This window comes from Bos javanicus, chromosome 17, assembly GCF_032452875.1.
Source record: "Bos javanicus breed banteng chromosome 17, ARS-OSU_banteng_1.0, whole genome shotgun sequence".
Classification (NCBI taxonomy): Eukaryota; Metazoa; Chordata; class Mammalia; order Artiodactyla; family Bovidae; genus Bos; species Bos javanicus.
The window spans coordinates 32,924,822-32,940,932 of NC_083884.1; the positions used below are offsets into that span (position 1 = coordinate 32,924,822).

General features: G+C 36.0%; 1 protein-coding gene across 2 annotated transcripts in view; it reads right to left on the reverse strand.

Moving 5' to 3' along the window:
• FAT4 (FAT atypical cadherin 4) overlaps nt 1-16,111 on the reverse strand; it is a 184,291-nt gene that overhangs the window by 32,097 nt on the left and 136,083 nt on the right. For both annotated transcript variants that reach the window (XM_061384235.1, XM_061384234.1), the window contains exons 9-10: nt 10,539-14,888; nt 390-494 (exon numbers count right to left, since the gene is read on the reverse strand). In XM_061384235.1, coding sequence (XP_061240219.1) covers nt 390-494; nt 10,539-14,888 — 4,455 coding nt within the window. The remainder of the gene's footprint in view (nt 1-389; nt 495-10,538; nt 14,889-16,111) is intronic.

Consider the following 16,111-nt stretch of genomic DNA (forward strand, 5'->3'; position numbering starts at 1 on the left):
AAACAAAAGCAAAACAAAATGTTTCAACTATTCTCAAAGATTTTAGTAGAGAATGATGTTAAATTGCACTTAAAGGATGTTTCATTTGATAGGCTCTAGGCTAAAAAGCAGACATTCATGAGGTTTTGTGAGGAAATGTCCTGAAGAAACAACCTCAGATTTAATTATCTTGGACAGATTATTTTTCTAGTAAGGATCAAAACAATATATTCAATGGTATTTCCATAATTAACTTAGAAAATATTAAACCTTTGAGATTTTCCTTTAATAAAACCTCCTGTGTGAAACTATTAATGTTTTCTTAGTCACTCTATGACACAATGAAACAAAACTACTAAACTCTGCCAAAATAGGTTGATATTTTGTACCAACAACTAAATTATACTTACCAAACGGACAATGACAATAGTAGGACTCCACACCACTTTGACAGGAACCACCATTAAAGCAGGGGTTACATTCACAGTAATTGACTGAAGATTCACACATTTTCCCTGAAAAGTATCAAATTCATTTTAAAAAATGTACATAAATACATTAACACCATTTCTGCATAACCATATGTAATAATGTATCCTGAGAGATCCTATCGTTGGAGAAAAGAAATACAAGAACAGTATACTTGTCATGAGGACATTGGAATATTGTATTAGAGTTCAGTCTTATTTAGTTGCCCCGTTGTAAAGATGTGCATTGTAATATTTAGCAAGGAATTTGCATAATTATCTTGGAAAGAACTACTGTTTTCAGGGAAATCACAAATGGTGAACATATTTAAATGTTTTCACTGAATTTATTTTCTCTTGTCGATGCCACTTCATTTTTTATATAGTATAACTAGAAAGCTGAAACTTTTACATTATAATTTTCACCATAGAGACTTCCTTAACACAGATTTTTCAAAGGTAGGAATGAATCTCATTTAGCTTATTTGCCAAATTACAATTCTTTCATTCTCGAGAAATATTCCTTAACTTTGACACACATGTTGTAAAGCAGAATCAAAAGTAATAAAAACCCATCAAACATTTTCAAATGCTTAGGAAGATTTATTCTTAACTATAGATTATGTATGTATGCTTTGTCTTTTTTTCTAAAATAATAACACCTAATCAGCATATATTTCAGTGTATAAAGACTTTTCATGCATTGTTTTGTTCACTGAATCAGTTAATATTGACTGAATGTCTATTATGGGCCAGGCATGCTAAAAGATGAAGGTGTAACAGTCAAAAAGTAGACAATGTCTTTCCATGGTATCTCCATTTTAGTGGGGAAAATTGATCCGTACAATAGGAAACATTTGTATTTCACAGGTGGAGGAGAAGAGGTTTTTGGAGGGTAATCCCTTGCCTAAAAAATTATAAGACTATGATATCGACCATTGTAGGTCTGCTCCGAAATCTAGGTTTCAGACAGCTATGATCGAATAATTAATCACTTAGTAGGCAAAATTTAAGGTATAAGGCTAGTCCCATCTGTGTTTTGTTATTCTTGTGATGGTGTATGGGTTTTTTATGCAAATATAAATTTATTATAATACCACTACTCTGTAACTGTAGATTATTATAATATCATATTTGTTAGAGTAGTTTTTAGTTTTCCAATCTTAAGAAATGAAATCAGATGTTTCTTAATTTCCCAAGAAATTAAATATTTCTTAGAGTTCTTAATTTCCATTCATTGGTAGGAGGGAGAGTTTATTTCTGAAAAGCTATTTCCTACTTCCCAGCATGACTGCACTAATGCCTTTATTAAATGTCTCATGAAAGCATGTAGTTTTATCTACACAACTAGACAATGTTGTGCATAATCTATTTCATCATAATAAATTAATAAATATGCTTGGAACACAAAGTTTTTATTTAATTTAGTTCTGATATTGTGTCTTGATTATGTAGCCACACTTGGTCTGGTTTGAAATTTTAAGGGAGTCAGGTTTGATGACACTGCTAACTGAACATAATTCTCCATATCATAGTGTCATAAACAACATTTTTCCTTTATAAATAAATTTGGGAACCACATCTTGCAAGACAAAACAGTACAATTTCAGAATACCTTCCTATTTTAAGGGGAAATAATGAAAAATAAACAAGTTACCAATCTAGAAGCACAGAAATGAAGTGTTAAGTATTTTTGTAATGGGTCATACTGGAAAAACAGGGAGGACAAATTTATTCTAAACTCATACAAACTATCTCATCAGAGAGCTGCTCTGTCATGGGAGAACTCTTTTCTCTAGTGTTTTCTAAGTGGATTTGTCACAGATTGTTCTAGAGAAGTGTATTTTTTCCCCTAATACAGTATCTGTGTCACTCAATAGAAAATAAAATAAGATCTATTGACTATACTATTCATTATCTAGTTAGTATTAAGAAAGTCACATCCCACTCCATCCATTTTTTTTTCTCACATATGCTATGACACTCATTAAGAATTTTTATTCTTTTCCTTTCTTTTTTTTAGAAACTTTATTTTAGAGCTGTGTTAAAAGTAGCAAGTAATAAAGCTATAGATTAATATTCTTTGTAGGTACGGTTAGTAAACATTCATATTGTAAACAGATATATGTAGGTTACAAAAATCACAAACTTTACTTCTTGAAGACTGGAAATGGGGAACAAAGGCTAATCACTTTAGGGTGGATAGCCATGTTCACTTACTCAAATATTTTGACATATGTTCTCTCCAAGAAAAATGTATGAGTATTAAAACCCAATCATTGATCCTACAAATCTCAACTTGTTTGGATCCTGTTGGAAAAGACCACCTTAAATTTTGGTTTAAAAAAAAAATAACCAAAGAAATTTTTAAAAATTATATAAATTAGTTCTCTTATTTACCCCTTACACAATAAGATTTTAACAAAGACATCTGAGTTTAATTCAAACTATAAATTATTTCTGTTAGTCCAAAGTGAGATGTGGAAAGAAACCTCAAAATAAAGACTTACTCATGTATTAAAACGTACAGTGACTACCTAAATAGAAGCAGATACAAACAGAAAATGCTAGTTCGAGAATGGATCTTTTAAAAGCTAAACTAAACTATCAGTAGAATTTGATTCTTTAAGTAAACAATATAAATACACACTGGCTGGAGAAAAAAAATTCAGTCTTTTATTTGACAGTTTACTTTAAGCCAGAGTTTTATTTTCTTATTCGTCAAAAATTTAAGAAATAACTTTTCTACAGGTTGTACAAATGAATTTAATGTTGAGTTTGGGTAAAATAGCCTTATTTGTTGGTATTAGAGCATGGTGTTAGAGTATGTATTTACCAAAATAATGGTAAATTATTTACCATTAAAATCCAGTTTGAGTACTCTATTTAATGAGTAGTATTTTTATTTTACAATTATTATCAAAGAGTTTGCCATACTACATTTAAAGATACAGTTTGAAACTCAATGTTGCAATTTAAGTTATTATTAAAAAAACTTTTTTTGTTTATGTGACGGAGAGAAGTCCTAATTTTACTTTGAATCAACATAAAGCCTTTAAATGCATTATTCAAGGGCTTGGAAAGTTTATGCTCTATTACCCAATTCGAAGTCAGCAACAAATTCTGTATTGTTCTGCACACATTTACCTACTTAAATGTTAGTGTTGATGGCATAATGAGTATCAGAGAATGCTGCAGTTTGAATTACTCTAACATGCTTCTTGTACAAACAATCTGCTGTGTTGTGCACTGTGAAACAAAATCTTGCATCATTAACTTAGTGCTGCAAGTCAATTAACAATATTTGCCATTGCCTTGAGGCTTGAAATATGCTGATGGGGCTTGCACAAAGAGAGGCATTTATGTCTCTTGAACTCAAGGAGTCTTTTTCTATTAAGATATGTTAACTGTCAGAGCAGCTGTTTAGAGGAATAAACTGATCTCATTGCTTTGATATTCATCAATTAACGGTGTTGATATTCATTATTTATTATAGATAGCTTCAGGAGATGTAAGCTCCTAGCACATGGAGAAGAGGAATTGCTAAAGATGAAAATGAACACATAATAGGAGGCAAAGGTATATTCAAACTTATCAGGATTACAGTTTAAACTTACAGGAGAAATTTAGCATGTGTCTTCATGTTCTGGGGCAGAAGGTGTGATGAAATGTTGAACATAAATCGAATATGATGTGATCATCTATGATCTTTTCCACAAGGATATGTATTCAAGTTTCACTTGTTCCAATAGCATATTTTAATGTTACATTAGAGAAAGTTTAGGGCTTCCCAAGTGGCTCAGTGGTAAAGAACCTGCCTGCCAATGCAGGATCTCCTTCAGGAGACCAGGTTCAATCCCTGGGTCAGGAAGATCCCCTGGAGGAGGAAATGGCAACCCACTCCAGTATTCTTGCCTGGGAAATCCCATGGACAAAGGACCCTGGTAGGGCTACAGTTCATGGGGTCACAAAAGAGTTGGGCACGACTGAGTGACTAACACTTAGAGAAAGTTGACCTAAATTTATTCTAACTTGCTAAATTTAGCCACCCAATGGAGCTATGATTTCTGATATCCCATAGTTTGTGTAGGCTTCAATTTAATAGCTTAGGTCATGTATGTTAGATGTTTAGTCGCTAAATCATGTCTGACTCTCTTGTGACTCCATCGACTATAGCCCGCTAGACTCCTCTGTCTATGGGATTTCCCAGGCAAGAACACTGGAGTGTGTTGCCATTTCCTCCTCCAGGGGATTTTACTGACCCAGGAATCAAACCAGGAGACTCAAGTCTCCTGCATTGGCATTTAGGAATTTTACCACTGAGCCACCAGGGAAGACCATATGTTATTAACAGATACCACAAATAATATTTTTCCATCTCTTGTATTTATAGACAGAGAAGAAGGAAAACCATGTGGAACTAACAAAGTCCATTTTTATTTAAACTGACTATTTTCTTAACAAATATAATTCCATAATATATACATGCTATTTATTCTGAATGTTTATGCTTATAAGCTTTTTTATTATTTTGGTAGAAAGTAGTTGTTTTTTTGCATGAGATGTAAATGTTTCCTATTATTATGAAAGGCACTATGAAAAGAGCTCATCTAAATATCTTGATCAATTAGCATTATGGTTTTTCATGTGGAAACAAAGCAAAATATTATGCTTAAATAAGGGTTGCTAGTATTAAAGGCAAAAAGGAAAAAAAAACTGTCTTTCTTTATATTTTAAAACATACACAAATATGATCTAAATGTGACTACAAATAATTATATAATGATACACATAATATCTATGATGTTTACTAATACAAATTGACTTTCCATAGAAATTAGAACTTTCTAGACTAATAGACCCTGTTATTAATGTTTTAATAGAGTTAATGTATCATTTGAGGTAAATTGTGTAATTCCACTCTTGGAAACAAAATCAAAATAAGAACTGAGCTCTTTACCAGTCTTCTATGAACAACTCTTCTGTATTTCATAGAAATTTTCATTTCATATCTATCCAGTAAAATTTGTTTATATTCTTTGGTTTCCAGGTCACATGATCATTGACAACGTTAAAATATGACTGCTGTGATTTCTGAAAGAATGACTCTTAGTTACAACTCCCATTTTCGGGAAAGCAAATGTTTGCCAAGTTTCTTGGTAAAATTACTATGCGCGACCTGTAAATAACTTTACAGGCCTGGAAAAAAATTCCTTTTTATACTGTCAAGTGACATAAAAGTGATGAATGGACAAATCTCATCCTCCCCTGAAATATCAGGACTTACTAGAGAGCATAGAAAAACCTCCCCCTCTGGGAATACACTCCTGGAATTACTCCAAATACACACCTAAAATGCATCCAGATGTGTGAAAGTGAAGAGGAAAGGGTAAAGGGGCTCTGAACTAATTCTGTTAAGAGAGACCCAGATTTGGAAATAAGTTCCATATCCATGCTGCCTTCTCTAATGTCATTCATTACTATGAAGGATTGAACGCAGGGTGTGCGGAAAACAGAAAACCTGGGAGCAGGAAGACAAATGCTATATGGCTACTGGCTATAATTGTACTTTCTAATTAGTGTTCTAGTAAACACAAGAAACTTTCATTTGTACAGGAAATGAAATACTAGGTTTGTAGTTAGACTGATGTTTTCCTCCAGGATTCCCTGAACTTCTGAGGCATAAATAAAATGAAAGATATTTTCTTTTGATTTACTGGGGCATATTGATAGTTGATTCAATTTCTTATACTATTAAGCTTTGTGAAAATCTAGACCTTAATTTTTCAGATGTTCTATACTATGCTATAATGTATTCATCTTGTCTAACATACTCTATGTCTAGCTAATCAAAGCCCCATTGAGTGATATAAAGTTAAATTATAAGAAAATGCTCTTAACAATGAAATGAAGTGATTGTAATGGAAGATGAAGTCTCACTATTTCTTTTTTCAGTTTCTTTTTGGTTCTTTTTCTAGTAACAAAGAAAAACTGATCTGAGAAACAAGGTATACAAACAAATTTGTTTTCTCTAAAGTTCTCTAAATTCATTAAATAAAAGTATTCTTATTCCATGTATATGATGTGACCCTATCATCACAAACCTGAAAATAAAAAAATAAATATATCAGGAATATTATGGCAATAGGAATAATAACTATATCTCTTCATATCTTTTTGTTGTAATCATTCCACAATTTTCATTTTTATACTTGCATCTTTACAGGATGTTCTACACAAAAATTCCCTGTTGAGCTAACATTTAACCACTCCCTGTGCGGGATGCTTAGGGTAAGTCTCTCAGCTTCCCTCAATTCATAAACATTTACTTTTCTAATCTTTAGCACAATTTCTAACTTCACATGAAATATTCAGTTGTGTGTGTGTGTGTGTGTGTTTAAGACAGAGATGGGGCAGTGGCTGGGAATTATTTTAAGCAGGAAGTTCATAAACTCTCACAGCTCCAATTTGTAATACCACAGACTTTAAGAATCACTGAAAAAATTGTAGTGAAAGTCCACAAAAATAGAGTAGGAAAATATAGGTGCTTTGAAAGAATTCTGATGATCCAAAAAATATCTGAATACATACAGACTTTGAAGACGGCTTCACTATAGTACTTAATGTTAACAGAAGTAAAATTTAACCAGAATGAATATTTAAAAATTCATTCTGTGAGGTACACTTGTGCTTCAGTATGAATTGTGTCTTACGGCTTATTAGCTTTGATTGGTTCTTTAAGACATTTTAGTGCATTAGCTCTACATTTCTAAGTCAGGTTACCTGGTAAAGACTAGCTGGAAGAAAAGGAACTCAAAATGATATTTGAGGGATTACCTCTCCAAACAACATTAAATATGTATTATAAATATGTATTAATACATTTAAACAATGCATTTCTAATTTAGTGTGTGGATTAACAATTTGTCACCATGATTTTTGATATACTGTTTGTATATCAAAATAGTACAAAGAAATGCATAACAAAACAAAGAAATAAAACTATCAGACTTTACTTAACTGCTGTTTTGCTGGATGGCCTATATATATAGAATTTGGAAACAAAGAATTATATTAAATAAAAAATACAAGATTTACATGAAGTGTTCAACTGCATGCTTATTTATATCACCCCTGATCAACTGGATTATCCACAGTTATGCAAATGGAAACTGAAGTGAGCTATGAGGAGGGACAGTATGTAAAATTAATACATTACTTCAAATGACTTCCTTACAAAAAGAGGTTATTATGGTTGTGATCCAGCTTTGGCAGCTCCATCCCTAGAGTCACCAGAGCATAGGCTCAGCTTCCTACAGTGTAAAGTAGGAGCAATAATAAGATCTTTCTATGTCAGACATTATCTGTTGACACTCAGATTCACTTGTATCTTTCCATACTGTCGGGGCTGGAAGTTAGAAAACTATCATCTTTCCAGACTCCCTTCCAGCAGGACTGAGGTTCAGTTTGTGCCAGTGGGTGAGAGTTGAATGATAATCTGAAGGGTAAAAAGAAAGCAGTCACTGCTCTGGGAATCACCCACTACAGCCCTGCAAAGGTGACCAGGAGTGCTTTCTGGAAATACTTGCGATGTCTTTATGGCTGAGGTTATTGGTGAATTTTCCTGACTTCCATACTTAGCCAGTTTGAAGCTTCTAATGCATGTCTCAGAGAGATGCTGTGCAGTTTAAGTAGAATAAAGGACAAAAAATTCTAAGAAGGCTCACATCACAGGCTCACCATAATATTCTCTAGCAAGTGCAGATCAAAGTATGATGAGGTATGACAGGCGTTTAAAGAGCAGAGGATCTGGAGTAAAGCTTATCATCAAAACTCAGCTCACTTTCTTGTGCCGTGCTGGAGGCAAGTCATTTACCTGTATTCTCTCTAAGATCTAATTTGTTGTCTTTCAATCAGAAGGATAAGAATATTCATTTAATAGATTTGTAAGAACTAAATAACTAAATGAATAATAATGTCTGTGATGCAAGTAACTTTAAGCAGTATTGCAATTAGCCATTTGATAAATGCTATTAATATTTCATAATGAAGGCCGGGTATGCTTAGAAGTTTCAACAACTACATTTAGAAAAGGATGCAGTGTATGTTTAAATATAATGAAACAAATAAAGAAACAAACTAGAGAGGAGTAAAGCAAAAAGGCTAGTTCTATGCCCCATGCCTTAAGCAACATTTCTGCTGAGATTAGCATATGTGTCTCGCTCACACTCATGTCATTTTCCATCTCCCCATGTATTACCTAATGCAGTTACCCTTTCTTCATTCTAGGATTAAGTGTAAACTCACTCTAGGTGTGAAATAGTGTATCATACTAAAATGGAACTAATAAATAATCTTTATTGTTGAATTCACAATAGAGGAAGTCATTTGGAGAGGCTGGGGGTGGGAGAGGTGGATGATAGACTGAGAAAGGTTTTCTGGAAATCCTGAACTCATAACATGTATGTAACCCTGTAATTCATAACCATAAGAGTACAACTCTGGTAAGTCTTATGCCTACCTTCTGCCTCTGAGGCTTGCCTTTATAGAAATTCTATAGCATACCTCTGTATCAACCATTATATTAACACTACTACTAAAGCTACTAATTAGCATTGCTATTTATTGAAAGTTGGAATCTGTGCTAGATATTTTACAAATATTATTTGTACTCATTACAACAACCCTAAAAGATAAGTAACTATGACTATTCTCATTTTATATATGGGGGAGTTGAAAGCGAGCAAGATTAGGGGACTTCCCAAAAGCTATAGATAAATCAAGTTTTGTCAAATCCCCTGATTCTTTCCATACATATGTTTGCTGCCCCTTTTCTTCATTTATATTTTAAGGACATTATTTTGTCAAAAGATAAAGCTTATATGATCTGCTTTGGCTTATTCAAACTTGCTGTAAATAATCATCAAGTGATTCAGTTCTCCAAATATAAAACCATGAAGTATACACACGATAGGCTTCATTTAAAAATATTATATACAAATACAATTATCTTAAAAACTTCTTTTAAAATAGTATTCTACAATATACTTACAAAAATTTAAAAAATATATCCTGGTTTTACCTATTTTACTGTACTTTACACTGAGTTAATAAACACCACAGGGCAACCCAATGTAACATGTATGTACTAAAAAGGTATAGTGTACAAATTATAGAAAAGAAATTGTCTCTCCTCAAACTTATCTACAGCATAAATGTATACACATTTGAAGGTACACTAACCACAGATCAGTTAATAAATAGATGATGGATAGATAGATAAGTAGGGCTAGAAACAAAGATCTATTTATAAGCATATATCATGTTCTATTAGAATGACAAACAGTAGTCAAATAATTTCTCTATATATTTAATTCTGCTCCCAAAATATCATGGTATATTGTGACTCAGTTTTGCTCTCACTAACCTGAGAAATCAGCCAATGATACTTTCTACCCGACTACTAGAAATAACAAGGCATTTAGATCTCAATCTAAATTACAACTGTTGCTTCATCTCTTCACAGTGTGGGTCAAATTTCAATAATCATAGTGATAATTATGGTGAAAATCATAAAATTGATGATGATAAAATAATTTACAACAATTACAGTTCTTTAGAACACAAAATAGTCCAGATTTTATACCTTAAATACACCATGTCCTTTAACTTTAGAACACTTTTTTGAAGATAAGATGCTGTTTTTGCTCTTGTACAAGACACTCAGTAGCTGGAGTAAGAATTTAAACTCCGAATGAACTGTATAAGCTCACATCCCGACTCTACAACAAATCAACCGAATCACCTTAGACAATCAACTCAATTTCTCTCTACTTTTCTTAAGAAAAGTTTTCTTTTCTTAAAGCTTGTAAAATCATTATGCCTACCACTTGTCAGGTTTCTCCTGAGAAGTGAAATTAATACAGATAAAGTTCCTAGAACAGTGTCTGGCCAACAGTAATCGCTTAAAGCATTTGCTATGATTCTGCCTATTCTTTACAGAAAGCCATTTGAAGATGACAAAGTTCATAGCTTTCTATTATACTTGATATGACTAGAATCTTGGTGGGCAAAAAAAGAACACCATCATACCTGTGTATCCAGTTTTGCAAACACAGTTGAAGCCTCCTGGAAAGTTCTGGCAAATGGCACCGTTCTTGCAGGGACTAGGCAGGCACTCGTTGATGTCTCGCTCACAGGCCCGGCCGGTGAAGCCATCTGGGCAGCTGCACGAAAACCCTCCCACTAAATTGTGACAGGTCCCACTATTGTGGCAAGGGGATGGAAGGCATTCATCTATGTCAATTTCACACCAGCTGCCTGTGTAGCCCGGCAGACACTTGCATAAGAAAGGCTGCAGAGGTTCGTTTGCCACGATGATGACTGGAAGGCTCTCATGGCTCTTCAATTCAGTGCTCACGGCTAGCCTCCTGACACAGCTCCCTCCGTTCTGACATGGGCCAGGAGCACAGGAGTCGTGATCCACAGACTCCACCTTCACTCCGCTCTGCCTCAGGAGGATCTCCTTGATGCTTTCAAAGAAAGTGGCTACACCACTGGGATTCACATACTGATTGTGGTTTCGCTTCACAGCTGCCAAAAGAAACGTTCTGTTGTGCCCTTCATAAGCCCCATACAGTTGCACAGCGGTCCCGAGGCCCGTCAGCTGTGAACTGGCAATGCGCAAGAAATGAAGGTAGTGGTTGGTCAAGAAGTCCTTCACGGTCGGTACACCAAGACGCAGTAGGATGCTGTTATCCACTGTCGCGTTGGAAAATCCCGTGAAGAAAACTCGGATGTTGCTGGTGACTGTGCTGTGGACGCCGTCGTTACTAAGGACAGTCAGATCAAACGTGCCATCTGTGGACCTCGGCTGGGAGCTCAGATCACAGGTGCCCCTTGGAATACTGAAGAGGCTGGTCACTCCCGAGGTCAGGGAGCAGTGGAAGGTGTCTAACACATCGGGATCCTGTGGCTTCACGGAGCCTAAAACCCCACCAGGAAACAAGTTACCATAATAATTAACAAATATCTCCACCGTCCGAGACTGCGATGGGTTGTCATTTTGGTCTATGACTGTGATATGCACGGTCCCCGTGGAAGACATCTGAGGCACGCCAGAATCCCTGGTAACCACGGACAGATAGAAGTCGGAGATCTGCTCTCTGTCGATCTCTCGGGTGGTGCTCAGAACTCCCGCAGTGTTCAGACTGAAATAATTGGTGGCAGGACCTGTGCTCAGCAGATAGTAGGTAAAGGGGCCTTGATTGGGAGGGAGATCGGGATCGGTGGACTGAAGGGTCATCACCAGAGTTCCTGGGCGTTTGTTTTCCATCACTTCCCCCTCGCTGATGGTCAACATAGGCCCGTTATCGTTTATATCTTCCAGGATGACTAATAAGGAGGCACTTCCAGTAGCGGAGGGGGTCCCAGAATCCACAGCCAAAACAGTGAGATTATAGATAGGTAGGGTTTCTCGATCTAACTCCGCAGTAACGGTGATCTGTCCTGTCTGTGGATTAATGGAAAAGGCACCATTTTCATTCCCTGATCCAATGAAGTAAGAAAACCTACTCCAGCTGGGAACAGAGTCTGAGTCGAAGGCACTGACAAAGGTCACGTGAGTCCCCGTGGGCACCCCTTCACTGATCTGAACGCTGTAGATGTTTAGACTAAAAACGGGGGGGTCATTGGCATCAAGCACAGTGACATTCACAGTGACCTCATCTATGTCTGCACCCCGAATGCTGCCAAAATTCTTGGCCAGTACCTTCAAAGATACCCTTTCTTCTTTTTCTCTATCAAGAAGTCCAGACACATAAATCTGTCCCGTCTTCTTGTTGATCTGGAAACCCTTCTTTCTACTGTTACCAAAAATCAAATAATGAACCTCCCCATCACTGCCCAAGTCACGGTCACTGGCAAATACTTCTCCAACAATAGTACCTGTAGGAGCTGCTTCTGAGATTTCAAAGTAGTAAAGTTTGGAAACAAAACGAGGCACGTATTCATTTGTCCCTTTTAATTGGATATTAACAGTGGCAAAACTGCACCTCTCCTCATCGGGGACATTGAAAGCTTTCACAGTAAGGTGGTAGCTCTGCTTGGTTTCAAAATCCAAGAAGCCTTGAGTGGTGACGACTCCAGTGTTGGGGTCAATGACAAAGAGGTCACTATCAGATGACTGTATAGTGTAGGCGATCACAGCATTGGTGCCAGAGTCAGCATCTGTTGCATTTAGGTGGATAACTGTTGTCCCACTGGGGGCATTTTCCAAAACAGTGGGGAAATATTCATCAGGGAGAAATACTGGAGAATTATCATTCACATCAATCACATTTACAGTCACACTGCAGTAACCAGTCCTTGAGACCCATCCTCCGTCTGTAGCACTAACAGTCATCTCATGTTTCTGGCAGAGTTCATAATCAAGGGCTTTAGCGAGTGTTAATACACCTGTGGAGGAGTTGATTGCAAAGATGCCTTCTTCATTTCCTGAGGAAATACTGTACCTAATTAAACCATTCATAGCTGTGTCTCTATCTCTCGCAGAAACAGTTCTAACAATGGCTCCAACACTATGGCTTTCAGGGATGGTTGCACTCATGTGACTTTGAGAGAATTCAGGTGTGTGGTAGTTTTCCTCCGTTACAATTATTTGAACAGTTGCTTGGGATGAAAGTGGAGGGTTTCCCTTATCTTTTGCGGTGACGGTGATCAAAAAGTTTTGATTCAGGTCAGATGTCAGGGGAGCTGCTACTGAAATCCACCCTGTGTGATTGTCTAACTTAAATTTTCCCAAATGATTTTCATTCAAAATGAAATATTCCACTTCAGAATTCAAGCCAAAATCTTTATCATCGACTGCAGTAACTTTGATTAACTTCGTCCCAACTTTCACATGTTTGGTGACTGGAGTGAAATATTTAGTTTTAAGAAATTGTGGTGCATTATCATTACTGTCCACCGTGTTTATGGTAACTGTTGTCTCACTAAGTAACGCAGGATTACCTCGGTCTGAAGAGGTCACTATAAAACTATGTCTGTTGATGTTCACGTTGCTGAAGCCACTGACATTTTGATATTTTAAGACCTGTTTATTGAAAATCTCTCCTGTGGAGGCATTAATCCTGAAGTACTCTGACTGAGATTTTATAAAATAAAACACTTGTCCATTTGATCCCTCATCAGGGTCTGTCGCAGATACCTGAGTCACTTTGGAGCCAATTTCAGTAAGTTCAGGGCAATCTAAATAATAGGAGGGTCTGCTAAATCTTGGAGCATTGTCATTGACATCTGTCACAAATATTGTGACATCTGTACTTACAGTCCATCCAGAGTCATGTGCAGAAACTCGGATTCTGTAACGGTCTGTGTCTTCTCTATTTAAAGGTCTACTAATTACAATATCCCCAGTGCTGGGATTAATGGTAAATGGAAGACTTGTGTCCATTATAGAGTATCTACTAATTGCATTTACACCAATGTCTTCATCAGAAGTTGTGACACGTGTAACTGTGTACCCTAATGGGGAATTTTCAGGAACATGGGCACTGAATATTTGCGAAAACCTCGGGGCATTATCATTTTCATCTAAAATGTTAATGATGACTTTTACTGAGGTACTCTGAGAAGGGGAGCCTCTGTCTGAGGACTTTACAATAAGCACATACTGAGATATTTTTTCCCTGTCCAAAGGTCGAATGCTTCTAATTTCACCAGTGGCATGATTGATACTGAAACTGTGTTCTTTGTTGCCATTAATGATTTCATAATCCAACTGTCCATTGGGCCCACTGTCCTTGTCTACTGCAGAAACAGTGAGTATTTTTCGAGGAGAAAGGTTTTCTAATATTTCGGATACAAATGGATCTTCCTTAAAGACAGGAGGATTATCATTGACATCTAACACGGTTATGTCAAGTTTCTCATAGGAGGAGAAAGGAGGAAAGCCTCCATCTCTGGCTTCTATCCACACAACATATTTTTGTATCTTTTCAAAATCTAGAGGCTGACTTATGGAAACCTGTCCTGTTAACTGATCAATCTGGAGTGTGTTGCCAAGATTGCCACTTGCAATATAATAGGACAAAGGTTCTCCTCTCAAGGAAGACCCTGTTACAGTAGTGACCAGAGTGCCTACTGGTTGGTTTTCAGGAAACATGAAAGTCTGTTCTTTGGCTTTGACTTTAGGGAAATCTGCTTTGTTCACAAATCGAACAGTCACTGTGGTAGAATCTGTTTTGGGGACTGAGCCACCGTCTTTTACGTAGACAGAAAATGTCACTTCTGAAGTGCCATTTAGTGCTCCGGCTGCCATAATAGCTCCTCTCAGTGTGTCAATGTGAAATTTTTCAGAGTTTCTACCCGAAAGAGAATAATGGAGTTCAGAATTTGGTCCAATATCAGCATCCGTGACAGTAACTGCAAAGACGAAGGAACCTATAAAAGAGGGAGTGTGCAGTTATAAATCACATGGGACCCCAATAAAACGTCTGATAGTAAGTTAAAACAGTACACTAAAACTATATAAAGCACTCTACTGCTACCTGATACAACTTTATTTTCTCACGATTACTAGAGGAGAACAGTATATCTTATATTGTCTCAAAATTTCCCCAGTCAAATCTACTTAACAGTAGTCTTCAGGGACTGACCTGCCATTGTCTACCTAAAAGCCAGACAATCTATGGAATTTAATATTTTTCAGTGTACCTTTGAGAGAAGCACAGGGAAGAGCAAATATAATCATTCCAAATTATAGTTCTTAGGAGAAAAATCTGTACATAACTTCCAACAAACACAATAATACATGAGTTCTGCTAAGAACTATGTTTTTGCTGAACAGAAAAATCACATAATTGCTCTATTATGTCTTAAAATACTTTGAATTACATTTTATGTAGTCATATAAACAAAAATAATATGCTTAAAAAATAATTGTCAATTCCTTGTGCCCACTGTTCTATGGGAAAAGTTTTTTAATCTGTGAGCTATTCTTATATGGAGATAAAGTATACATATGAATGTGTGTTTATATACATGTGTGTGTACTACAACAATTATACTACAACAATTGTGTATTATGTATACACAATACATATATATGAACAATTATAGTGTAGTAAGAAATAAGAATTGAAGAATGGACTCAATTTGGATTCCAAAAGTTAGTGCTTTGGATTAAGGCCAAAGAGGAACAGACTGTAGAGGAGATAACGCTGAAAAGCTGCCATAAGGATATGCTTTTGATAGACTTATTCAGAAAACTTTCCCAAACCTGCACTCCTAGCCCTGCAGAAGAGTTTGTGACACAAGTGAAAAGTAGTCTAATTTTAAGAAGGCCAGTGATTCTGCTAAATTACAGTATGTTTAATGAGGGGGGAAAATGCCTAAGTCTTACTCACTTTGTATAGGCGATGTTATATTACATCATTACACATTGGGTGAAACTAGAACCATGCCTGCTAGCGTCATTTCAGCTGAAGGCCCACTCCAGGGATTCATGACTTTGATACTGGCTTTTTCTTTTAATAAAAAGTTGACACAAAAATTTATGGATTTTATACTTTCAACTAGTAGCAACTAGACCCTCTCAAGTGAATAGAAGATCAAAATTCACTAGAGGCGAAATTGTGGATCTGTTTTTTTTTTTTTTTCCCTCT